Source organism: Pecten maximus, chromosome 4, assembly GCF_902652985.1.
Source record: "Pecten maximus chromosome 4, xPecMax1.1, whole genome shotgun sequence".
NCBI lineage: Eukaryota > Metazoa > Mollusca > Bivalvia > Pectinida > Pectinidae > Pecten > Pecten maximus.
In genome coordinates, this window is record NC_047018.1 from 34,649,663 (window position 1) to 34,677,635 (window position 27,973).

A 27,973-nucleotide genomic window follows, 5' to 3' on the forward strand; every position below is an offset into this window, starting at 1 on the left:
TGTCTCTTGAAAATTGAAAATAGAGATATAATAATTGAGCATTCTAATTTTGAAACATACCTTACCCCTAAATTTTAAACAAGGGTGAGTGTATGTTTTCATTTTTGACAAGTCTAAATTACTTCGGATCCAGTCTTCTTGCCGCGCATGTGGGTTAATGTTGCGTCCCGTTTTGTTGCTCATTAGTGTATTCATGTAAAATATACATTGTTGTACATTGTTGCAACTTGTACATTCCAATGACGTCACATTGTTTACAGATCCCGCGTTGTGTCTGCACTGCCTGACACGAAGGATTCATTCTGTGTTTTTTAGTGTTTTTGTTAGTTTTCTGATAATTCAATTGATCAGGTATGATTAGACAACCCCAATCAATATGAGGTGTGATTGTAATTTTAAGTTTAAACCGCAGTTGCGAAAAATACTTCAACTTTCACTTTGTCAGTGCATTCGTGATCGCAGCTTCGATCGGCTGTCATGGCAACGACGAGGACGGTGGTTTCATCACAGTGACGAATTTACAAACTTGCATGTGTACAGCCGAAAACTTCTAACTATACCTTATGTCTTTGGAAATCATCTGTAAATAATTAATTGAATTAATTACGATCCATTGCATTCGTTTATTAACGTTTGTTCGTTTCTATATGCCGATTTCGATACTTATGTAGCGGGACTGGACTGGGTCGATCATCGGTGACCAGGTAGCTCAATTGGTAGAGCATCCGGCTAGTGTTCGGAGGTCCCGGGTTCGAACCCCGGTCTTGCCGCTACATTTTCTCCTCTCCTGTTACAAAATTGGCGCCCAACTAAAATACCCATGGTGGTGGTATAAGGGTCTCGTGTGTCTTCGAGGGCGAAGACTTATAAAAAAGGAGGGAGGTTTGTAGCGGGACTGGACTGGGTCGATCATCGGTGACCAGGTAGCTCAATTGGTAGAGCATCCGGCTAGTGTTCGGAGGTCCCGGGTTCGAATCCCGGTCTCGCCGCTACATTTTCTCCTCTCCTGTTACACTTAAAACACTGAAGAGTTCCAATATTGGAGAATGAACATTAACACTTGCTCTATGAATCGTCCTAGAGCACCCGACTACCCTAAATCAATACTTATGAAACAGGTAAGAGCGTGAAGGTAATTGTATGAGAACAACGAAAAGTGCTGTACATTCTTACGAAAATGACAAACATCGTCAAAATTACTTAAAAAGTAGTCAATTAATCGGCACTTCTTCAATTGACACCAGTTTATAACGCCGTTATATAACCATACTTGAATAAATAGAAGAATGTACAGCACTTTTTCTCGGTTTCTTAGCACGATGAATAAGTGTACCATATTTGTTTGTACGACAAAATACGTTGGTCGGGTGCTCTGGCCATATTTACCGACCAAGTGTTAATGTAGTCCTTCGTGCCGGTCATGTGACCACGAGGAACGACGAAAACATCCCGATAAAGACGTTGGATACCTAACATTAAAATCCGATCAAGAAAACAAACAGAACTAACCGGGAAATCATTAAATATTGAATTTATATTAAAACATGACGATTTTTTGTTCTTTTTAATTATAAATGCAACATTAACCCACATGCGCGTCGCTAGTACACTATCATTAGATAGGTTATTAGATAAATTGTTATATAATTTATCAAGTTCAATGAATATTCATCAAAGTCAACTTATAGATCATGTTTAATAGTTATGGATTGAATTTTCTTACAGCAAACAGTGACAATGAATGCCCATGTGGTTAACAGCACCAACGCCACCTACAATAACTATGACTACTACATGTTGCTCTCACACAGTATAGTGCCCTACAACCTGTCTCTTCGAGGTCATCTCAAAGGCATCAGCCGAAATCTAAATATATTGACTGCAATTGAACAAGTTTCAAAGACTGTGCAGGTATGACTATTAAACACAATTAACAGCATATTAACAGATACATTATCAGCTGAATTGGAATGGACTACTGGCTGTTTCATTATCACTTTATATTATTTTCTGATAAAAAGTTATTCTTAATGCCACATTTCTGCAGAGGTAAATACATTGTATTTCACGTTCTAAATGAACGATTCATATATGTTAATAACATTACTTTGAATATAAGTTTATTATAACGTTCGTACTTTCCGGCAATATCATAATGATAAAAAGATATTTCCAACATTTTATTTGGAAAAAGAAGAAGAAAATAGGAGCTCAGAAAGAGCAGTTATTTTTTTCATACTTGATTAAAGCTTGAACAAGTGAATCTAGGTCAAATCCGCATTGTAACCACTGTAACCAAATATCATACTAATACTACTATTTATGATAATAATAACTAGCTAAACTCAATATTTTCTAATTAGATTAAAATGTCGACAATAACAGTTTGCGGACTAACAAAATTTTCCTATTTCAAGTCGTTTATGTTTTTTCATGTAATGTCTTTAAATGCAACTATCAATAGCTCGAGGATGGATTATATTGTGGAAAGACTTTTATCACTTTTCCATTCGCCTTCCCCCAGGAATCCCCCGCAGGATCCAATACGGAAGTAACTGCGGGGAGTGATGGGACAGAGTCCTGTATGGAGACACCCGGGAGGACAGTGTTGACTTTGACACTTGTCGGCGTACCCGTGTCCGAGGGGATAGAGATGAGATGGGATTGCAACTATATCAGACAAGTGTGTGGGGGGCAGATACTGTACCAAACAACAGGTGTGTACGGTCGTCAGCCAGTCAATACACGAAGGAACTTCCAGTAAGTAAAACATTTATATAAAAAAACCAGCGTACGTAGCAGCTCCCATACTTATATTATGTATATATCACCTATCTTGTTCTTTCTTACAAAACATCTATGTCAGAAATATAATAAGATACCTGTGTAGTAACATCAATATAACCTCAGAAATAAATGACGTCATGATGACGAAACTATTCAAGTCGAAATGATTCTGTCTTACAGGGTGACGAACTTGAGGGGGCAGAAACTATTTTCTCATAAATGTGAATATCTTACACACGTGTCAATACAACGTAGATTCGTATTAATGCGTAAATAGTTAGAATTAAAGGTTCATGACAAGTAAGATATTGAACTCGTTTAATGAATTTTAATATTACCTGTAACATGTAAACACTATCAATAAAATATAAATGTATTTTTGTACAATGATGCCAAGATTCCTCAAAGGGGGTTGGTTGTTATAGGTATCAGGATACTTTTAATACAGAATTGAGAAGTATCAATACACCTTTTCTGGGTTTACGGAAATTGCAACGATTATTATGGCGTTCATAGAAACCTATTGATATGGGCTACATTAATAAGAAGAAAGCATTTTGATACAAGACAGACATGCCATGCTTGTGTAAATATATTTGATGCAGGGCCATGTTGTAAACTAGACATTGTCTAAATATGTTACCCTGGTTAAATAAAAGATATTATTATTATTATTATTTACAAACTAATTCTATTTTTGTTTTCAGTGTTGACTTTACTTGTATTGCTTATGCCTGATACAGATACCAGTAACAAACTAATTGTATGTGTGACTTTAGTGACAGCTTTATTTGTATACGTTATGCCTGATACATAAACTAGTGTGACTTTAGTTATGTCTTTACTTATGACTTATGCCAAATACAGATACTAGTAACAAAGTAATTTACTTATATTTTAATCTAGCTACTGGTTGACTCTAGATGCGACGGTCACTAAATCACGTGATGCGGTGGGACAGCAGGAGGCTGTGGTAAGATCGAAGTCATATAGGGGCAACTTCCGGTTACACATTAAATATTATCAGGTCGTGCACGTGGTCCTGGAATACAGCAGTCAATTGATCAACGCATCTTATATCATAAATATCCATGAATTGCAAAGGAGAGGAATATCTGCTCTTTTCCACAGTCAGCTGCAGACGCCATGGCCCTTGTTCAACTACAACATCAGACGTAAGTTGTTGTATGTAATGGATTAAAAAGAAACTGGTCGGAGTGGCTTTTACATGGTGTTAACAGGTTTCTCTGTCACTCAGCTGAGACTTTTAGGACAGAGATCCGGGCTCGATTCCTGTCCTGGTCATCAGGAAGGAATGTGTTCTATATTCTTTCACATTTGCGCCCGCTAAATCATATGATGCTGGAAATGACAGTCTCGTTTGTGATTCGAGAAATTTTATTTTTGTTTTGTTTCATGAGGTAGAGCCGTAGACTATCATATCGGTGACTTTAGTTAGATTCCTGTCGGGTCACTCGGCAGGAATGTGTTTTTGATGTTGTTCCATAGTATTTTACATATTGTCGTTGGATGCGCGACAAATACTATTTGTTTAAACTAAAACTCTTAACACTTAATAAAGATTTTTCCATTCATCGTTCTGAGGAAAACAGTTTTGATGATTTTGATTGGTTTCAGATTTTTACAGTTGGACCGATCACTTGATTCACGAAACGGAAGTGGCGACTGCCTGGCTGGATGTCGACACAATAGCACATTATTACATTCATTGGATCGACATATTGAGAATAGAAGTGAACAGCACCATTGACTCGAGGGTTAGTGTACCTTCAGTTCATACCATATTGCTATATTATTAGGGTGGTCAAGTGGCACGGTGGAAACACACTTGCCTTTCATCTAGGCCACCAGGGTTTCATTCCCCGATCGGACGTGAAATGGTATGGGTTTACCTTCCCGAGTAAATTGGTTTCCCCCGGGTACTCCGGTTTTCTTCCCACAGTAAGATGCTCCGCGCGCAACAAGCATAATTGATATACGTTAATGAGACTTGTTTAATAATTGTTGTAAAAAAGTAAGTTTTATGAGATTATAAATAGTTTCTATTATGTCAAAAAAATCTTCCTCTTACTCAGTTTTTCTCTCTTTGTATGAATAGTATTTCGTTTGGTAGTAAGTGATATACGTATTTGTTATCGGACAGGGTACCAAAATCCCATGTGCTATCCAGGGCCAAATTGTTCTCTCTCCGCTGATTTGTCTGTACATTGATCAAAATTATGCCATTATCAATCTGACATATACTGAATTGTTTTTTGAATATATTTCAAGAAAGGTGATTCAGCCAAATGGAACACAATGGTGCACGAGGAAGGGGGTCAATTACACATATATTTTACAGATCGATTAATTTCAGTATCGGGCTGATGGGCTGTTATATGTTATTGTGAACTTTGCCCATAAGATATTCTTACATCATACTCAATACAGATTATATTTGCCAAAACTAGAAAACCTGAGGACATATGCGATTTTGTCTATGTCGATCGGTAGTTTCTAACGGATTTTTATTAAGTTAGTGTAAAAAGTGTTATTTTATACATAATATAAAGTTAATTGATTTTTTGACCTATTCTGTTTACTTTCCGTCCGTAGTCGTCTAATGTCCGTCGTCCGTCCTGCGTAAACTTTACATTCAGACGACTTTTTCTTCTCAATAACCGGATTCCCCAGTGTACTGATATTGGGCCTGTAGTATGCTGGGATGAAGCGCTACCAAGTTTGTTCAAATGAATGACCTCACCCTTAATTCAAGGTCCCCGGGTTCAAATATGCTAAGATATATCAAAACTCAAGTGACCTTTAAGTCCCATTGACCTCTTGTTATTCTTTAAAGTTTACTTTACTCTTTGTCTAAATGCAAATAAAAATGCAACAAATAAATGAATTTAGCTCCATCTTACAAGTAAGTATTGCAAAGCAAATGGAACCCAAAGTCACAGATACGCATTTATTATTGCGATTGCATTGTAATTTAGAGCTAAATACAAATTTAAAAATAAAATGGATTTTATTTTTTATAGCTTCCATGGCTACCAGGGGCTACAAATATCACCGGCCACTACGAGATGTCAAAAGACGTTTTACCTCAAGTGTTAGTGACTCTTGAAAGGTCTGAGGGAACGATCGCAATAAAGGCTGATATGGTCAACACAACTATCAACATTATCACTGTAACTTTCCAAAAGGTAGCTTTCTGTTTGACACCAGTTGGGCAGTATACATTTATAGATATTTCAATTTCTACTTAAGTTGGATTCGATGAAACTACGAAATAAAATCTGTTTCATTTGTCCATGAATTTGACCAATCAATCAATAAAAATTATAACCCATAAGCTTCCCGCTTCTGCCTGATCCTGTAGGCCTAGCCCATGCTTATATATATGTTTCTTAAGAATGTCTACGGGAGTCGTTATGAGTGGAAACATGAAATAATGGACCGGACTATATACATCAATGATAAAATTACGTCATACACAAAATAAAATGATGCACGAACACGTGGGTAAAATGACGGATGATATAGGCCATCGTTCATTCTGGTTCCAGTGTAGGAATCGGGGTTGATTGGGCAGCGGCAGGTATTACATTTAGTTTTCCATCTTGTTAAATAAAGATATGGAGGGATAAATCTCACCTCCATATTTACAAATTTCCCCCCTTTTCAATGAATCTAAGACATAACCATGCCTCAACTAAAAATCCAGATCTTAACACTTATGAGTTATCAGAATATTTTAGCAATATCGAGTACATTTGTATTTCTTTATTTTACCAACTTTGGTAGCGGATCACGAAATTTGAAACAAAAGATTAAAATATTTTAAGGTGATTTACCATCCTCATTTGATATTTAAGCCCGATGATGATGAAGTTATGGACTTGCTTACCTGGAAGATGGAGCTGACGCACACACTCGCGATTACGCACACACTGAACTGGAATCCTGATTTGGTCCAAGTTGTCCAAAACGAAGGTGTTGTTCAGTTCAGCCAGCTGCGATTGGCCCTCGTGGATGCTGGAGAAGTCGCCCTGCATAACTCCAGAAAACCAGTAATGCTGATGGTGATTCCATTTACGGATATGGTATGAAGTTTCAATATTGTCATGTTTGGTGTTTGACATTACGGCATACGAACTAATTATCTTTAATCATATAAACGACATTATCTATAAAATTATGACTAACTGCCACTGAAATTTTGGATTATCAAATTTCATAACAAAGAAAAATTATAACTTGTGTTCAGGTGCTGAAGGGGAATGTATGCAATATATAAAAAGATATCAATTCGATTGCAAATATTGGAATATATATATATATATTTTGTATTGTGTTCAGTGATGCAAGTAATATGTAATATCTATACTTTTTAAAGGGATATTCATATCATCTAAAGTAGCTTTACTGTTTTCTGGTTGGAGGGTGCTATCTAATATGGCAGCTCTAACCAAATCACCCAACCTAGCTGTCTGCTGTATTCTCTTTCAAACTTTAGGTCATTTTACTAAGATGAATGGATCGTAATGAAAGTTCCTCAACTTTGTTTCAGACAGTGGGTGGACTCCTGCAGACGTATTTATATCCATACTTGAGATTCCATATAACAAACGGGTATCCCGGATCTTTGTCCAAGGAAGACAGCTCTCCTCATACGCCAGTCAAAACCGAAAATGAAACGAGTGATGGAAAAATCTCCCCACATCAAACTACTTTAGGTACTGAGTTTCATGGCACCATGTATCTCTCCGTTAACGTTTGTATATTACATCATGAATGTGCCTATTAGCTTGACCATGTAGAATAATTTACTATTTTGACACAAAGTAACATGGCGAATCCATTTGAGTTTTTTTTTTTTTTATATCATTGTTACTTTCGATCGGTGATAGTTTGGAAGATAATATAATAACCTTCAGGTCATTGATTTCCTTTTATTGCCTTCTTGTTGCAGTTCATTGTAGGCAATACACTTTCCGTTGATTCCGACACTTGAGATATCATACAATACAAAACGTATCTACAATCAGTAATGAAGCTGTACGGTTTATACTTACTATATTGATTTTTTAAAATTTGATTTCAAACGTAACTTGTTTTGTTACGAATTGTTTCAGGAGATCTAACGTTGGGTTTAATCTCACGAAACATTGGAAAAGCCCTGGTAGCTGTAGGTAGGGTCAATACCCGTCCTCCGTGGATTGTAGAACGCTTAATGGACCGTCTAATTCGCCCCTCGATACAGAAAATAATAAGTGAATCTCGTATTTCAATTACGTTGCCTCTCCTTGGCCAATGGCGCTCATTTTTGGTGAGTATTGGACACATTTCTATTGTGTATAACTAAAGAAACATAATACAAAAATTCAGCAATATTTTTGTAATTGTAGATATGACGATAAACATTCTTTGTTATTCCCTCGATATCTGACAAGCCATTTTCAAAGACGCAATTTTGCAAACAAATTGACATTTTACTGAATATAGATATCACCAAGGGAGACATACGTGCCTTGCATCTCATTTGTAGCTGGACTTATGATACATTTTATCACAACTGATCATTTAACTGCAATCAGCTAAACTGAATTTGACTTACGCCTTCTTTCCGCTTGTCAGAATCAATTTCTGTAGTCGTGTGCTTAAATCCACAGCCAAGTTGATCCTGTCATTTCCACATAATCACTTCAAAATATACTTCTGTAAGTTTTATGAAAAAAAAAAAAAAACATTTGGTGTTGACTTCCTATAGCCAAACACATTCCAAAAGAGTAAGTCCTTTATTGAGAGTATATTATGGTATTTTGTAACTATGGAAAGTTAAACGTAACAGCGAGAGAAATACATAATTTCCGAACTTTTACTAAAAGGTGTGATGTTGCATATATCTGATGTTTTGCATAGTGTGAATTTGGTTCGTTTTAGTTGAGTCCAAGACAGACATATGGCATCCGTTACCTTGAGGCGCTGAGCAACCGCCTGATGAGAGGACCCAGTACCAGAGACAGAACTGCCCACGGCATTGTCGTCAACCGGCAGTATTTGTATACATACTATGGCCGGATATACCACATACCAGGTATACATTTTTATGTGGCCTAGTAAAGATCTAATTCCTTTTGTTACAATAACAAATTATGGAATTAGTCATCCAATTTCCAAATTGTATGCTCAAGTAATAGAACGTTACGAGTAGTATGTGTATCAGTAGTTAAAGATTCCTTCTTTATCACAACATAAATAATACATGTAACTGTGATGTAAAGATGTCATAATTTAAACTTCCTGACATGCATGGTCATTAACGGTGAAAATAACTTAATTCTGTAGATGATCAAGCCGCTGACTGTATCCATTTGCTGGCCGGAGACTATAGCCGTGAAACATTCGCATTGTTATTATCACGTCAGGGTATCAGTGTGGTCACCAGCGAGATGTCAGTCACGTTAGAATTTGGTGGAAACGTCTTCCGTGATAACTGTCCACGCCCCGTGTAAGTAAACATGATATATATAACACTTAACATAAAGACAGAGGAAACAGCTTAAACTGTTCCTGCATTGACCTACATACACCAAATACTAGTATCATTGGCATTTATGTTATGGAAGATACTCGCTTCAGCATACATTTCATGACACAACTAGTACCTAACAGAAGCACTTCTCAAATCATTGGTTCATAAAAATCATTGTACATTTGTTTAGTCGTTTGCCACTTGGACGAAAAGGGAGTAGAATTCATGTGTATATGGAACGTGAGAATATGATTCTGACCACAACGTATGGCGTTCGAATCTCGTGCACAGAACGACGAGGTGTGTGTCATATCTACTTGGAAAACAATCAATTTGGTCACTCATGGGGACTGTTAGGGAGCAACGACGGGGATCCGGGATCAGATTTCCAGCTTCCCAGTAAATACATCACTCCTGTTATCAGAGAATTTATCCAAAGCTACGCTGTAGGAGGTCCACCGAAATGCTTTGCACCAGGGTCCTACTACCAAGCAAAGCTAAGCGAAGCATTACAACCGGCTCCCCAAGTCCCAAGCAACGTACAGACACTGTGTAGTACGGAAATGGCGGATGAATGCAATCGACAGTTTACAGAGGCCATTAATTCATATAGATGCGACTCCTATATATCGGCGCAACAGTTTTTGGTGAGTTGAATACTAAGTATTGTAAGTTATAAATAATCAACCTCATGTTATTACTTCATACGTCATACTTCAAACGAATCAGAAATTTACAGCGATTGCAGGGCGAAATGAAAAGTGTTACTGCATCAAAGTACTTTTTTCTTAAAATTATTACTGCAGAAAATCAAAAAGATTAACACTGAAATTAGTACTATCGCTTTCATTTTTAATGGCAATGATTCTTTGTTTAACAGGAAAGCTGTTTGTCCGAAGCCAACAACTGTGGTCGAGTTGCAGCAGATGCTTGCAAGCATATCCGTTCTTACGAATATATTTGCCATTGGAAAATATCCTATCTGATAATTCATGGTATGTAGAAATATCCATTGATATAGTGATGTGCAAGGTTAATTCTTAAGTACCACTAAATGTTGCTTCATAAAACATGACATTGTTACTATAACGCCCAAGACATCAAATAATCAATAACATTCAGTTTTTTGCCATTCATGGAACAAAATGTAAACACGTTCTGATTGACTGACACAATGAACTTTGACTGAGACTTTTCTTTAATCACGTGATTCATGGCATTTTGATTGGCTGAGACGTGGAAGCCGCCTCACTCCGTCTTAGAAATTATGACACGCAACAAAAACCCTTTTAATTTTGGGTAGAAACAAGTCACACAAACTTGTACTTGTTGTGCAAGGTATTTATTTCACTCTCGTCACTAATTTTTCTAAAGATAGCCTTTTTTTTTTGAATTTGAAAAAACCCCCCAAAAAAACAAAAAAAAAACAAAAAAACTGAAAGAAATATATACAAGAACCATTCGTTGTGTAACGTCTATATATCTATTCAAACCTCTCACGTAGTAACAGTTAATTTGCCACAGGATACCACGTATATTGTACATGTACCAATCACATATTTACTGTCCATGAAGATGCGTTATCGAAATGATTTCATTTTCTAGTGAATTGTAGACTAGATAAGGCATCAACTAACGACGAAGGCAGTCGACGACCTATTGATATTGTGCTGGTCTTGGATGAGAACTTGGAATCCTCGCGACCAGACATGGAAGCTCACGTGGAATCTCTACTTCACATTGTGAAAAGTTATATACATAATGTACAGCTGGGAATAGTCGGTTATGGAGGAGATTCGCAAATGAATGATGCGCTGGACCCTACGGCTTCCACTAGGTAGGTTTGGTTTAGTCTTTTAAAAGTCCTTCCAAAACAACAACCATCAAAGTTGGTTTGGAAGTCTCTTCATTCACAGAGGTTTGTCCCCCACAAGTAGAATCGATACACGTCTGTAATAAAGAGGTAAATGGAATTCCAAAACCTTCAAATTTCCCACGAAGAATGATGTATCGGACAGCCACACATTTGTAACTGTTTCTCAGTGTGTACGGCACAAAGATAGATAAGCCCTTGGCTGTCTCTCATAACGTTTCTTTGTCATCTTTCTCCCTTAAAGACGAGTTTTTCATGTGGTCTATTCTACACAAGATAAGGAGTTTTTAGGCCTCATCATTTAGGTAGGTATAGATCAGTTGTTCATAAGGGAAGTGTGTTAACAGGCGTTTCAGTCTGTCACTGCCTTTCTAGCAGAATTGTGACGTTTCCTATCATGACTGAACTTTAAAACACGAATATCGTCAGTATTCAGCAACGGCTTAGCTCACTGCCAATGATGGCCCATCACACTATCTTCAGTGCTTACATAATGTCGACTTTTCCAGAATGATGGTGCGAGTGAGATTCCCCCATGACATCAAAACTGTCCTACCAAAACAACAACTTCAGATACATTACTATTGTTGTAAAGCGTTTTGAGAAAGAGACAAGGAAACTAGATTATCTGAATTATTGTCTTTGTTGCAATGCTATATAGAATGTTTACGGTTGCTTTGGTTGGTTCAGGCGCATTAAATTTTTCATATCAAAGGTACATGGTTGACCTGGACAGACTGGATGTGAGCACGATGAATTCTCCATGGAGAACAGCGTGGAAGCAGTTTCCGAACGTGGACACAATGGACAGCGCATTGAATATGGCAGCTACTTACCCATACCGTATGAACACCCAGAGGGTGGTCATCGTTATATCTAGGGAGGAAGTAAGTAAGATCGACTCACATTCAGATCGGGATCGATCTGCTTTCGCTTATTGTTCAAGATTACGCAAGATATCGAAATAAAACGCCGGGGTTGGGGAGGTTGGGATTTTTCGCGAACAAAAGCAGTCCGCTAATTAGCGTAAATTCCCCCCTCGCGTAAATTTCAACGTTAACAGTATGCAGTTTTGATAAGTCTATTTTGTATAATATTCCATTCTATAAAGATTATTCTAACACGATTCGTTTGCAACGCGTGTTTTGATTGGTTGCGGACCAACTTCTAATCTGCGATAGAACCATGACATATCGTGTTAAGCCACGCCCCGTTTCTAATCAAAACAATATGGCGTCAAGTTCGACTCGTAGCGAAATTCAACACTCTGTACCATTTATGATTGATGACCCGTGATATTGGAATCGAAAGTGAAGAAATCGAATAGAATGAATTAACTTAATAAATTTAACAAAAATCGTTAACATCATTCTTACCGTCATTTATTGATTGAAACGTTCATTTCGTCCGTGTGTAAGCATCTAATGTCAAGTAAAATCCGAAATGAAATGGAACAAGTGCACACAACTTCACATAACGGTTGAGCCTGTAGAAACACATCAACCCTGGCTTTGTTAAAATGCACATGTCGTTAAGCATACTGCGTAAATCCAAATATGTCTTTAAATCTTCGGAAACAGGACTTTCACAACAATCCAAATACCCCGCTTCGTTAACATACAGACCGAGCTCTCGCCAGTATGGGCGTGGCCAATTGACCGACTTTGATAGCTTCTCTCTGATTGGTCAATCCGCCACAGTATGACACGTCACGAACGGAGGTCACAGAGTACTGAACAGCGTACTTGTAGCACCGTAAAACAATGTTTCTAAATATATATGCGATAGTAAACGTGTTAGAATGGGGATAGTACGTTGTTTTTCGTGGCTATACTGGCGATTAGAACATGAAATTTGGTTTAAACTCTCGACCTATCGGTCTCGAGTTCAAACCAAATTTCATGTTCTAATCGCCAGTATAGCCACTCAAAACAACTTACTATCCCCTAAACATTATCATGATATCCTATCAAAATGATCACTTAAAACCCCAAACAATATACTTATTGCATACTACATCAATGAAGACTGCGGATACTTTTCTGACGGTTTATTGACAGGTTCAGAAATAGCGGCAATGTTCAAATCACAACAATGGGGACACATTGACTCTCTAATATTTCATTAAACGATATCAGGTCAGATAACATTAAGCCTCTATCTCTACAGCAAAGATGTATTGCAGTAGAAACGAGTTGCTCCCACATGGATATTTGTAAATTGACGTTCGTCGAATAAATAAGATTTTATTATCAAGTATTTTGATTGTCGTTTCAGAATCCACATGTTAGTGATGATGTGAAATCCAAATTTGAAAACCTAAATATAATAGTAAATTCCTTTGGGAGCTACGACTCTGTGGATCCGTCTGACAAGGTCAACGGTATAAACTGGGACAGTACCGTCATCTACAGGGATTGGTTCTCGACGTATCGCATACTCCCATTGCCCGAGGTAAGACCCCTCTAAATGCATTCTATAAAATTCATATTACTCACCCCGTCAGTAATATAAAGCGACGATTCATTATATTTATAAATCATTAATTAATAGTAATTAAGTAGACACTTCATTATTTTTTAAGTGTGATGTAGAGATGTAAGAGATAACACAACAGTTGTCACAAATGAGCGTTTCTAATACATGATGTAAGATTTTTTCATATGCATGCGATCAATAGATTTTAGAATATTTAAAATGGAGTTCAATATAACGCAGACGATATATACCGACCATGCAGTTTTATCAGTATTTGATGTGTTTATATCAATATGAGCGACATATATAGCTTATGATACTACGCGATGCACGTGACACTGCTAGTACGCACTATATCATTAACAGTAAATATTTATGAACCCAGCCGACTTCAGTTCATGTACTCAAATGTTACTTATATGCCTTACGGAGCTTTTACTAATATGAAAGTTTACATGGAGGTAAAGTGGAGCATGTATTTGTGCATTACGTGTTTCCAGGGAAATGTTATATGTATTTTCTGAGAAGCATGTAATGCGTTTACATGGAAGTGTATATTGTATTTACAGGGAAGCTATTAATGCGTGTACAGGGAAGTGTTTAATGTGTTTACAGGGAAGTGTTATGTGTTTACAGGGAAGTGTGTAATGTGTTTACAGGGAAGTGTTTATTGTGTTTACAGGGAAGTGTTATGTGTTTACAGGGAAGTGTGTTGTATTTACAGGGAAGTGTTAAATGTGTTTACAGGGGAGTGTTCAATATGTTTATATGGAAGTGTTTAATATGTTTAAAGAGAAGTTTTTAATATGTTTACAGGGGAGTGTTTAATATGTTAACAGGGAAGTGTTCAATATGTTTACAGGGAAGTGTTTAATGTGTTTACAGGGAAGTGTGTAATGTGTTTACAGGGAAGTGTTTATTGTGTTTACAGGGAAGTGTTATGTGTTTACAGGGAAGTGTGTTGTATTTACAGGGGAGTGTTAAATGTGTTTACAGGGGAGTGTTCAATATGTTTATATGGAAGTGTTTAATATGTTTAAAGGGAAGTTTTTAATATGTTTACAGGGGAGTGTTTAATATGTTAACAGGGAAGTGTTCAATATGTTTACAGGGAAGTGTTTAAAGGGAAGGGTATATTGTATTTATAGGGAAGTGTTTAATGTGTTGACGGGGAAGTGTTTAATATGTTTACAGGGAAGTGTTCAATTTATTTACAGGGAAGTGTTTAATATGTTTACAGGGAAGTGTTTAATATGTCTACAGGGAAGTGTTTAATATGTTGACAGGGAAGTGTTTAATATGTTTACAGGGAAGTGTTCAATTTATTTACAGGGAAGTGTTTAATATGTTTACAGGGAAGTGTTTAATATGTCTACAGGGAAGTGTTTAATATGTTTACAGGGGAGTGTTCAATATGTTCGTATGGAAGTTTAATATGTTTACAGGGAAGTGTTTAATGTGTTTACAGGGGAGTGTTTAATATGTTTTCAGGGACGTCTTGTCGAACTTGTGGTAGCCACTAAAGGAGCAATCTTCAATGCTGACGCAATCACTCAAAGCCGTAAAAAGAGGATGAAATTCATCATAAAACATATCAAAGAGATGATCAAGCTGAATGATATTTGTTAATGTTAGATTATGTACTATGTTCTAGTCACAACAAAAAGTTTTTTTTTATTTTATTTGTTTTTATTTGTTTTGAAAACCAAATAATTTCTGAGATGCTGTAAACGTTTATATCCACATTTTTACACCGATGTACACAATCTAGGTTCAAAGTAATATATATTTCATAATGTTTTCTGATGCTCCAAAATTGTGTAAACAACTATTCCGTAACAAGTTATACCAACATATATTATTTACTCTGGTTGACCCGGATGGGAAAACGGGAGGGGTTTTGCCGTTGGAGGAACCGGGGTACCCGAAGAAAGCCCACGTAATCAGGCATGTGACCTCATACCTTTACACGTCCAATCATGAATCGAACCCTGGCCGCCTAGGTGAAAGGCAAGTGCGCTACCACTGTACCATCCGGTCATCCAATTCTATCTAATTGTAACATGTGATATAAGTTATCTTACATGTACAACTACTGTAACTTCTTTATTTTCGTTTGGTGTAAACTTAATTTTGAGAATTCATCAATGTGTAATTGATAGGATTTAAGGAAATCGTTGATTAAATGTGAAATGGCATCATCTCACTCAAATATAGTGTAAAAATAAAAATGAATAAGGCACTTAAGATATGGTCGATAGTTTAATTTTACGAAATAAAATTGAATATTTGTTTTATTTTTTATTTTTACGTGTTATATATCACACAATTGCTCTTCTATCAACTGAATAATTATATTATATAATGGCCTTGTAGTATTTGTGCAGATGTCAAAAGTGTAATTTACCCTAGGGCGTTCAAGATTTATTACTCCAGTCAGAAAGTTGTCATAATATGGGCAAAGGCGTTGCGTCATAATTTAAAAGAAGCGACAAAATGGTTGCTTTTATTTGATTTTTCCTGCCATATTTTTAGTTTTAAACCTATTAGAAAGAACATTATTCCGTTTCATAAAATACCATTTATGTCTTTATATTTACACTTGCAAAGTTTTGTCACTATATAACAATACCAGACCGATTTGTTTACCATTCTTGCATGGAAACATTGACCTTTGAACTTGCGTATGAAAATATGACAGGGTACGGGAACTACTTTCGCCAAGCACATGGCTTTGTTTACATTTACAATTTGAGTTACAAAGGGTTATTTTTTTTTTAAAATAACATGTTTGACAATATTAAATATGATAATCTATCAAAATGTTTTTGTTATATATGTTAATATCATAATAAAAAACAGAACTATTTTTACTGCGGAAAAAAAGTCTCAATTTGTTGTGAAGCGTCACCATTGGCTGATCTAATAATTGACTCCTCCCACTGTGTCCGACTTTTATATGATTTTTTTTATTTACAAAGAAAAAAATATTGTTATCACAAAGACTTATAGAAACAACATCCGTAAGTGTAAATATAGGGATTGGATTTCACATTTATGTTAACCATGCTTTTATGGAGCAATTCCTCTAAGAATATATTCTAAATGGGGCGCTAGCGCGCGCCCCATAGAATATATTCTTAGAGGAATTGCTCCATAAAAGCATGGTTAACATAAAAGTGAAATCCAATCCCTATATGTATGTTGCCTTTTATCAAATACATGGAATAAATAGAATATTTGTTATGCGAGCATTGTAGTCCGAGCAGTTACTTCTCCGATCCCTTTGGTACTAATAATATTATTCCTTTCTCAAAAATAAGTAATTGATACTGTACGCCTTGTAGAATAGTGTTTTTGCAATGAACAATTCCTTATTAGTAAGTGCGAATAACAAAAAAATCAATACAAACCATTTTTTTCATCTTTTAATTCTTACCCGTTAGATTAGTGACTGATTATTACAGCGTCCCGCAGCATAACATATGTTGGCAAATTAAAAAAAATATACTGGCTTCAATAAACGAATTATTTTCATGTAAACACAATATGCCATTAATATATTCGTAACTGCTGCAGCATATATAAGTACTTAAATGAGTTGTTTAGAAGAAAGATAGGCTACAATATTAAAATATGGAAACAGAAAATTTGAAAACTACTGTAGCTAAATTAAAACTGTTGTAATATATTAAATAATAATTACGATATACAGTCAAACAGTATTCTGTATCAGCAATATGCGGTAAATATATTACGATATTCGTACGACTATCGTAACATTCTAAGTACTGTATACAAAGGATTTTACAAAAGACAAGCAAGATGCTAGCACCTTTCAATATAAATTGCGAGTTATACATATAGTAGAGCCAAAATGAATTAAGCTCAGTCGTCATACCACTGTTTCGCCCTGGTTGGACTCGTCAGTGAAGTTAAAGGCCGAAGGTGTAGCCTATATATTTTTCTGTATACAAATAATGTGTTGTAGGTTTCTATAAAGGAACCATTTGTGGCAGGCGATGACAAATCAGCTGTATTAAAGCATTGAAATCAACATACTTATAATTATATATTATTCTCTCTATATAAATGCTGTAGAATATTGTTACACCACTTTTAATTCACGGGTATTTTCATTACATATGATTCACCATACAATATCACTCAAAACATACAATTACTATGTAAAGAAGACAACAAAGATTTATATACATTTCGCATAATTGCCTTGCTGGAAACGTTAACATTTAAGCGGCTATCATATTTTAGGGATTTTCGTGGTTAGAGATTTCCACTAAATTATGATTGTGTCAATTGCAGTTTTTGTATGTTGTATTTTTGAAAATTATTGTTAAAGTACGAATAAATCATGACCAAATTCAAAAAAAAAATATTTGCCCTTAAATTTGAGTGCGCGAAATTAAATGTTTACAGTATTCAATTAGCGAATCATTATATCAAAAACTAACTTCAGTTAAAGCAAGGTTGAATTTAGCTGAGGTAGTGCTTGAATCTTGTTCCTACTTATTTTTGTTTATAATAATATTACTCTATTAGGATACCAAAAGACAAATAATACTAAAAAAAAAAAAAAAAAGAGAATGAAAAAATGCATGGGAATGAACGCATACATATATGTTCATTCACGTCTGTGAAATCAATTGGTTTGATTATGTTTCTATTATGTTATAGCGTCTCTATTTATAGTGTTGGTATACATATATACAGTCTAAAATGCTTCACCAGATTAAACCTCTACCTATGTATGAATATATATTTTTTTTAAAGTTTCAAGTGTTTCTTATAGCATTAAATAAAGAAAATTAAATAGTATCGAGTTTTAGTTCTATTTTTTACGACTTTTCCTAGTTTGACTATGGTACTGCTTCGGCTGATTATTTCCTCATAGAATCAGATATGGCTGTCCGGATGACTGGTTGATTGTCAATGAGGTTTAGTGACTCAGCTATAGAACACTGGGTTATGGCGGCAAGCAGCGCACACGGGACAACCTAGTAAAAGAAATCGTATACATTAATACGGAAACCAACAGTTTGGTACAGTGAAACAAAAATCGTAATAGGGACTCTGATTCGAGATCAACACATCAGGAAACTCTAAAAAACAAAGGAAATATGACCATATTTCTAGAAGGTTAAGCATCTTCTGATTCATCGGTTTCACTCCCGATGCCAATTAAGATCAAATCCAAAGCAATGCCAGCTTCTCAAAATGAGAACCGGTGTAGTATTAACGAAATCACAATGCACAAAGAGAGCATTAAAACGTTTTTCAAAATATAATCAATTCTAAAGATATTATGAGCACGACAACATTTGTGTTATCTGAAAGCAGTAAAAATGTGTCTGAATACATAAAGATGTGCAATATTAACATTTAAATCAGCTGTAATAGTCAGAGCATTAGAATACTGCTAACCTTTTGCATTGCTGTGGCGCGCTCTATATGTGACGAAATAGACGATGAAAGCTGTGTTTGTGTAGGAGCATCCGTTTGATAAATGGACCGCAGTAGAACCATCGTGGCCTCCTCCTCACATAGGGAACTAAACCTCTGTCAAAAAATTATTTCATACTTGTGGACTTTTGATGAGTTAGGGGGAATGGAATATCAATTCAATACGTCATTCCACAAGTAAATATCTGATGGATGTATTAATGTACAACTGGGTCAGAAAACAAGCAAATCAATAGGTATCGAATACTTTTGATCAATAGCTTTTATATACACCATGCTATCTATATAATTTGTACATATCACGCATCAACAAGACTGAAATGTCATCAATTGTAATCTAAGTGGATTGACAAATGTATAAGATAGAACATCGCAGATACTTACAAACATATTCTTACGTGGAATTGTACAATGATATAATTACAAAGAGAGTTGTAAATAAAGCAGTAGGAACATATAGCTCCATACAGCATATAGGGCATTATGCATACATAATTATGAAGATAGTGTTATACAGAATTGTACAAATACATAATAACAAGGATAGTTTTATAAACAGTTGAACAAATATATAATTAAAATGATAGTTTGATACATAACTGTACAAATACATACTTACAAAGCACTAAGGTATAAAAATAAAAATAAGAAGATCTTCTAAAAAAATATGTTGTATCTAAAAACGTCTCGACGGTTGCTGTTCAAGGTTTTATTGATAGCACTCTGACAAACTAACGTGTGTAACAAGAGGTCATATATATATATACAATGTATAACGATGATACATGACGTACATTTATACAATATTACACTATTGTTGCTCAGACATGTCACTATAAAGCGTAAATAAAAGAGTATGCTAGATCTTATTTTGAGAACAAACCTGTATAATCCCGATCGCCCGATGGAATAATTTGTTATTACTGAAATAGAACAAATAACACAATACAATTAGTTTAGCTGTGTAAGTACTTTTTAAATCTGAATAATGAAATTGTTCTGGTTATTACAATATAGAGGAAGGAGCAAATATTCGCTGATCAGCCTAAATTTCTATGTTATACTTAGTAAAAAACAACTCCGTATCTTTTGTGAGACAAAATAGCTCAAACACGAATCATATCAATAAAAATGTGACACAGACAACCTTGTTAACAAAGCCAAATTTTGACAAACTCTAAAACACGCGTCATGCGTGAAGCACAAAATTTAAGCTCAAAGCCAAAACAACAAAACAGAAACCGTAAAGACCTTAAAACAAAAGAACAATATCACGAATCGGAGGTGAATTTTGGTGCTTCGGAATACTGGTGCTCGGAGATAAAAAAAATGACGATTTCAATATACAAAGCTCGTTCTTATTCAAACATTATGCGTTATACTAGTGTATGGTATGGATTATTACCTGACTTTGAGATCCACCATTATGTTTTGAAAGACCTTGCCCTTAAGCACGTGCGCCCCTGTAGTTACAGCGTTACAGACCCACTTTGTTGCTATTTCCTGGTACAATGGTTGCCACTCTTTCCATACTCGTTCTCCCAAACGTGACTTGATTTCATTTGCAGGCAAGGTCATGGTAACTGACTGGTCAAACCTACTGTTCATGTGCTATTAAACGATACATACATGTTTAAATGATGAAAGTGAATAAACTAATAATTTTGGTTGTAACTAACATTTCAAGACATATTAACAATCTATACATATAATATTATATCTGTTGATAATTCCAATGACACTATCAATTACATTATACATGGGTGTATATTCTTAACGAGTGACATTAGTCATCATAATTCAAACGTGGTATGCCAGGATACGGCAAAGCACGGAGACCATGAGTATTATACAAAACGCAAATCAAAGTCGATAGCATTTTCTACACTAATCAATTATATAGAATGTGATAGAGCGGTAAGAATTTTTAATCCAGGTAGGGTTATTTTTCTCTTCAAAATACCCGATACAATTGATATCAAAGACGACGTTTTTCGAGATTCACGTTGACGACTATACAATCAGTCTACCCTATTAAGATATCACAACAGTAAATATGACATCATAGTCCAAACTTAATGCGATCTGAAATCGCTGGCATTGTGATATGTGTATGTTTCCTTGTACAGAACATTTCCGATTCACGGACCACGTACACTGATAAAAACGTGAACTACTGATAAATTCGGGGAAACATTTTCCCATATTTGCCATATCCGTTGATTACATTTCTTATTTGTACTGACCTGATTATAATAATATAAAAAGGAACTACCGGACTTTTGTATTGGGAGACAATGACTGATTACACGTACGTCGACAGGTATTTATACTCTATGGTACGGGCTACCTGGCGAGGAACCAACAACAGCTGCACTACATATTCACATTCACTTAACAAAGAACCTACACACTGAGACATGGTATAGGAACACATAGCGAACAATTCAACAGTATTCAACTTATGTAGGTTAACATAACTTATGATTTACAAAGGATCTACAGTTCCATATGAAGTGACGGTCCCTTTACATAATTTTGAGAGGACATCCAATTTACCAGTCAATAATTCGAGTCCGTTGACCCGGTCCGCCTACCTTAAAATCCGATATGTCTACAAATACGAGAAATGGTTGACTATGTTTACCATTTTAAAATCAGCATCGAAGGTGATAATGCCCTTTTTACATTTACTTTTCCATAGTTCGGGTGTAAGCTGTATAGGTCCCTCTGAAATTAAGAAAAAAATCCAACATCAATTATTTATTTATATACTTAAACCCACAACTTCAACGCATTTAAATGTCACTTTACGAGTATTGAAAAGATTGTACAAAAGACAAGATATTAGCATCTATCTATACGAATAAAGGGTTAAATACTGTAGATCCAAAAGTGAATTAAACTACAACATACAGCTGTTTACTCCATCTAGGACTCGTCAGTGATGTTACGGGCTTGAAGAGTAATACATTGCGATTGGCATTTCAAACACTTTGTTTAGGGTGGTGACCCAAATCCGATCTGCACCCAAAACATATGACTTTTTCACAAAAATCAGTTTTGAATTAACAATTATTTAGTTTCCAAATACAAATCCAGAGATTTAATGTCTTTAATTGAATCAATATTTGAAGGAAAATTTCAGTCCGTGATTCGCATTGGAAAAACCCGGAGAAACTAATTTGTGAAAAACTAAGTGTCAAACGTAAGCTCCGGGTGATAGATTTGTTTATGGACACTGTCACCTTGGCGTAGAACAAGACGGATGACAGAAATGTTGAGGAATAATCAATGTAAAACGTATTACCAGATATATCTTATTAAATGTGAACATATTTAAACAATCATATTCTTGTGTTAACTCTACTTACCACTATGACATAAAATGACTAGATCAGATTCAGTTAAATGCGGCAAAATGTCGGATTCAAACGTCTGTAATGAAATTTTGAAATGTTTCCCCTGCAAAGAAAAAAAAAACATTATTCATTCGAAATATTAACACAAAATAGTAATAAGATGTAACATAATTACAACATACAATAATTACGCACGTGTTTAAAAGGTCTCTTAGAATATAGATACGGAGAAAATATTTTGTAAACAAGAGAAACTAAGTGGCCACAGACACAGACGCCATTTCTTTTCATTTTAATGTCATCCTAATTAGATAAGCGGGGAGTATATAAACATTCGGATCATTGGATTTTAACTTAATCAAAAAATGAAACTTTTACAGAATCTTATTGGATCAAAACAGAAAAACATTAACCCTGCTATCTCAATACAACATAACCGGAAGTCGAGCGGACCCAGGTTTAAAATCACCTTAGTTAATGATGTATCATTGATGTGGATATTATAGAATGAAAGTAGAAACTGGTAATATATGAAAGGCTCAATACAGCCACGCTTTCTATTTGGTATTACAAATGTAATTATTTACCAAATGCTGTATGTCTCCCTCGTTGTTTGACAACAGTGAATATCCTCCGTCAATGAACCCACGTATATCATCTAGACCTGTAAAAGTCAATGCATTACGTTACAGTAATTAATGTCTTACAAAGGCCATATATTATAATATACGAATTAATGTCTTACAAAGTCCATACATTATAATATCCGAATTAATGTCTTACAAAGGCCATATATTGTAATATACGAATTAATGTCTTACACAGTCTATGCGTTATGTTACACGAATTAATGTCTTACAAAGTCCATACATTATAATATACGTATTAATGTCTTACAAAGTCCATACATTATAATATACGAATTAATGTCTTACAAAGTCCATACATTATAATATACGAATTAATGTCTTACAAAGTCCATACATTATAATATACGAATTAATGTCTTACAAAACCAATACATTATACTATACGAATATTAATGTTTTATAATGTCCATGCATTATGTTAAACGAATCAATGCGTATATTGTGATATACGGAACAATGTCCCATGTTGATATACTTTACTATTTGAGTTTATATTTTTCAGCAAATTGAAAAAGGGATAGGGCTAATATAGGCACTGGCCAGATTTCTTTCAATAAAACTTTGTGAAATGAAAAAAAAATGAATAGCACAATGCATCCACCATAATATGATATTAGTCTAGTTCGTAAATATTTACAGCGAAATCATGCCACGGTCATTCTAGAGGTGAACTGGAATAAAATACTACATCAACACACGTGCCAGGTTTTGGAGGTGGAGGAAAGCCGGGGTACCCGGAGAAAAACCACCGGCCTACGGTCAGTACCTAGCAACTGCCACACGTAGGTTTCGAACTCGCCACCCAGAGGTGGAGGGCTAGTGTTAAAGTGTCGGGACACCTTAACCACTTGGCCACCGCGGCCCCGACACAATACAACCTCTCGACACTAAACCAACATAGTCTAATATCAAGGAGACATCGATGAAATTAGGACCAACATATCGTAAATACAGGGTAACTCACGCCGCTATAGTTATTGGCTACCATCACCGTACACGGGGGACATATTGATAGAACAAGTGATACTGGTAAGTACCGTATCAACAGAATAGAAATAAATCATTCAGATAGCTACAGATGACACAAGAGAAACCCGCCGATCACAGCTGATACAGCAAACAATACTTACTAGCACCATATGTAGGGGGACACTCGGACGCGTCAATCAAGGCCATGACTCCGATACTGTCGCATCCGAGGTAGTGGATACTGCCGCCCCTGTTTAGGCTATAACGCACATTAATTACTAGGTTATTACACAAACAGAAATCGGGGACATTCATATCAAAGAAACTGTGTTCTCGTTATCAGTATAAGTATCATACTGCCTGTGATGTATCATTGAAATAATTTGGCAATCTTTGAAAAATTTATTTACATCTATATATGTTCGTTATATTTTGTTTAAACAAAATCACTGTAAGGAATAGTTGAAGACCCTCAACCATTATATAAACAGAAGGGACGGATTCAATCATAACAGTGACGAAACAACATTTTTATTTCAATAAAAAGACCTTAAAACATCTTTAAATATCTTTTTAAAATACGGGTTTGCATCATACCTATTTCCTGCCAGATGTATAAGTCCCGCCACGGCTTCGCTGTGAGTATATACGTGATCACAAGTCAATCGGTAGGTCTCTAGGTGCGCATGCGTGTCCCTGACGGAATATAGAAAAAACAAGATGATTTGGACTCTACAGTTGGTAAGGACAGTCAATAGTATGTGATTCATACTTCATATATCCCCTTTGCTTCATATAACGACAAGTTGGAGATGACAAGAGGACGACTTGGAAAAAAATGTAAATTACACTAGAAATGAATGGTTGTCAGTACTCCTTCCGGTAAGGACTATTGCTTTATCGTAATATACTTTGTAATAGTAGCATATATTTTGATATGCCTTGTAGTGTTCATGGTAATACTAGAAATGTCTCCAACCTATGTTTGTGCAAAACTACGATTATATCCCTTGGTCACGTTACTTGTTATTTGTTCTCTAATGAAGCGTTTTCTTAACGATTCATGCATTTATAAATATATACGAGACACAATATTGTCAACAAACTGCATCCCAGAAAATAAACGGTGTTCATTCACGCTATTTACACTATCAAATAGATATAGACATCCAAGCCTGACATTTGTTTATGACAGAAAAAAAGTTAAATAGGCCCTGTTAAAAGTTGCACACTATGAACAAAGGGCAACAACTCTGTTCATATTTGGGAACACGACCTGGTTCCACTACACGACACTTTATCATTCAAGTATAGAAGCACGTCATGAAAGTGTAAATGACAGAAACTCTGACAAAAGTAATTGGCGAGCCAACGGGGTTAATTATCGTTGTGTTTTACCGTGTCTGGGATGGGTCCGAGAGTATGTCGTAAGCGGCAACAAGTATGGTCTCTAGCAGAATCTTTGTAGCGGAACCAGACTTCATCCGACTAGATCCAGAGATTGGTTCGGGCTGGAAATATAGCAATCAAGTACACATATAAACAGCTATCTGTTGTCATATGATTCGTAGCTAATGTTTTGCCTAAATTCAACCCAAAGAATACTGAGCTTTATTTCGACATTTTTTGTAGAATAAATATAATTTAACATCAGCCTTCTAAATCAGCCCCCTACTTAGAAATAACAATGAATTATGAGTTATGTGACCACATGTAGTCCTGCCCCATTTATCCAGACACCTCTGTTCCAAGAAATTATTTTTACAACATCGCGCTACGAAGCTCCACGGTGGCACTCCAAACAATTCCTTTAGAAACCATTTAAAAGACAAAAGCTTTGAGAACTTATTTCACCGTGTTATTGGACAGTAGAACGCGATTCCAGAAAGAGATTTTCATCGAGCATCATCTATTTCAAAGAGAGGCTTAACCCACACTGGAGAAACCATTCTCACAAATTCAAATCCTTCTTCTGGTAGATCTTTATAATTCAGCCAGTTAAACTTTTATGACAGTCTTCGTGTGTGAACGTTAATTATAAGGTTTACGTCTTTTTTCTAAAACCGGATTTGTTATTACACTTGTATAATGACCCTGGTCAACATTGGGAACTTATATACTCACATAACGTACGCAACCATTTAAGTCGCGTTGTAGAATCACCCAAGATGAATAATCACAGATATGAACTTACCTTCAAAGACGACAGTCAAATGTGGGCGGATAATGGAAAGGCTGGATTAACGGATATTTTGACGGGTTATTTCTGCTTAATATTTCTGTTAACAAGACATGTAAATGTATAGAATTTAGGATTCAATACTCAAACACATTAAGGATTTAAACACTCACCCCTACAACAGGGTTGAGGATGAAGCCCTTTCCTGTCTTCGCGACTTCCTGTAACTGATGGGCAACTGCAACGATAATTTTCTATTTACAATCAAGGTTATCACGAAACAATTGGCAACATATTGGTAAAGGACACGATTGTATCGATATTTATCAGTATTTTATACACATGTATCTGAGTAGAAGGGACTCAAGACTACTGTACCTTGTAAGAAGGTCCGATTCCAGTTCTCAATCTCTATGTTCCTGTGCAAATGTGGAGAAATAATAGATGTTAAGCGACAATAAATAACTTATACAAAATAACAATAATAATAATAAATAAAAACAACAACTACAATAAAAAAGAAAGAAAAAAAAAGAAAAAAAGAAAAAAACTTCAGTAAGGGGATATTATCATTCAGGAAAAGACTTTCATGTTTTGTACAAGTTCATTAGCGTATTCAAGTCTTTAGACGAAGCATGGAGCTGTTACTAAAAATAAATGAAGACAGAAAGTGCCATTGAATACCTACTTGACTATAAAAGAACTTAGTAGGTAGTTTGATAGTTGCTACATGGCATATTTACTCGAGTAATACACACTAAAATGACATCTAGAATACTTCCCGATCAAATACAGGTACACCTATTTCGTTTCTGGTAAATCCCTGGACAAGCTTGTTAACCACCACAGTAGAATGTACCCGGTTAAATACAAGGACCACCAAACATTCACCTGACTAAATGACCAGTCAGAATTCAAGTCAATTTCCGAAAATGTTTTTCTTAAATCTCATACATCCCTATGGAATTGTTTTTTAAGTTATTGACGAAACAAAAGTCAGGCCACTAGGAATCGACCTTGCAAAGTGGACGGGTGTCTCTGTACGTACTTGTGAAAGGTGATTCTTCACTTAATATTTACCTGGCTAAACTGACGGGGTTGAAGCCCAGCAAGACAGGCGTTATACTATCTAGGTTCTGCATACAGTAGTGAAGCTGTCCTGCCACGTAAGGAGCTGAGAGGCCACACGTTATTCCTATGTAAAGCACCTTAGTCTTCCCAACACAAGCCTGAATAGAAAAACGCGGGGTTGACCTAATTATACATGGACATATTTTGGAAATCTTAGTTTAATGTTAAATCTGTCTCGGTACAAAAACGATATGGATTTTTTTGTTTACAATCTCTATAAAGGGGTATAGACATTTAATCAGAAATGATGTCACATTTTCATTGTCCTGACCAAGTGCATGTACAAGTTAGTGATTAGGCTAAGCTGTTAGACAACCAGTATTGGTTGTAAAAATCACAAGCCATTCAATAAAAAGAAATGTAAAAAAAATTGGGGTGGGGTGGGGGTAGGGGTATTGAAGACGCAATAGCCCTTTAATTAGATTTCAAAAGAACGTCAAGAATTTGCTTTACCTCTCTCAACATTTGTATGCCGACAGCCGGGTCATCCTCTGGAGCCTCCTGTGATGTGAACAGCGCCCT

General features: G+C 35.7%; 2 protein-coding genes across 4 annotated transcripts in view; one reads left to right on the plus strand and one right to left on the minus strand.

Moving 5' to 3' along the window:
- The window catches only part of LOC117325926, a 30,648-nt gene extending 14,669 nt beyond the window's left edge, over positions 1-15,979 (plus strand). The window contains exons 17-32 of the mRNA XM_033882439.1: positions 1,726-1,911; positions 2,525-2,760; positions 3,694-3,962; positions 4,426-4,565; positions 5,832-5,996; positions 6,669-6,896; positions 7,364-7,529; positions 7,929-8,122; positions 8,737-8,890; positions 9,142-9,304; positions 9,519-9,975; positions 10,209-10,323; positions 10,934-11,165; positions 11,917-12,088; positions 13,479-13,655; positions 15,171-15,979. Coding sequence (XP_033738330.1) covers positions 1,726-1,911; positions 2,525-2,760; positions 3,694-3,962; positions 4,426-4,565; positions 5,832-5,996; positions 6,669-6,896; positions 7,364-7,529; positions 7,929-8,122; positions 8,737-8,890; positions 9,142-9,304; positions 9,519-9,975; positions 10,209-10,323; positions 10,934-11,165; positions 11,917-12,088; positions 13,479-13,655; positions 15,171-15,308 — 3,192 coding nt within the window. The 3' untranslated portion in view covers positions 15,309-15,979. The remainder of the gene's footprint in view (positions 1-1,725; positions 1,912-2,524; positions 2,761-3,693; positions 3,963-4,425; positions 4,566-5,831; positions 5,997-6,668; positions 6,897-7,363; positions 7,530-7,928; positions 8,123-8,736; positions 8,891-9,141; positions 9,305-9,518; positions 9,976-10,208; positions 10,324-10,933; positions 11,166-11,916; positions 12,089-13,478; positions 13,656-15,170) is intronic.
- A 1,110-nt stretch (positions 15,980-17,089) lies between these two features.
- LOC117325928 (glucokinase regulatory protein-like) overlaps positions 17,090-27,973 on the minus strand; it is a 41,753-nt gene continuing 30,869 nt past the window's right edge. For all 3 annotated transcript variants that reach the window (XM_033882444.1, XM_033882445.1, XM_033882446.1), the window contains 14 exons: positions 27,905-27,971; positions 27,401-27,549; positions 26,699-26,739; positions 26,494-26,558; positions 25,540-25,652; positions 24,739-24,837; positions 24,303-24,400; positions 23,110-23,186; positions 22,535-22,625; positions 21,808-21,890; positions 20,566-20,771; positions 20,044-20,083; positions 19,122-19,256; positions 17,090-18,694 (listed from right to left, as the gene is read on the minus strand). In XM_033882444.1, the coding sequence (XP_033738335.1) occupies positions 18,578-18,694; positions 19,122-19,256; positions 20,044-20,083; positions 20,566-20,771; positions 21,808-21,890; positions 22,535-22,625; positions 23,110-23,186; positions 24,303-24,400; positions 24,739-24,837; positions 25,540-25,652; positions 26,494-26,558; positions 26,699-26,739; positions 27,401-27,549; positions 27,905-27,971 (1,381 nt within the window). In that variant the 3' untranslated portion in view covers positions 17,090-18,577. The remainder of the gene's footprint in view (positions 18,695-19,121; positions 19,257-20,043; positions 20,084-20,565; positions 20,772-21,807; positions 21,891-22,534; positions 22,626-23,109; positions 23,187-24,302; positions 24,401-24,738; positions 24,838-25,539; positions 25,653-26,493; positions 26,559-26,698; positions 26,740-27,400; positions 27,550-27,904; positions 27,972-27,973) is intronic.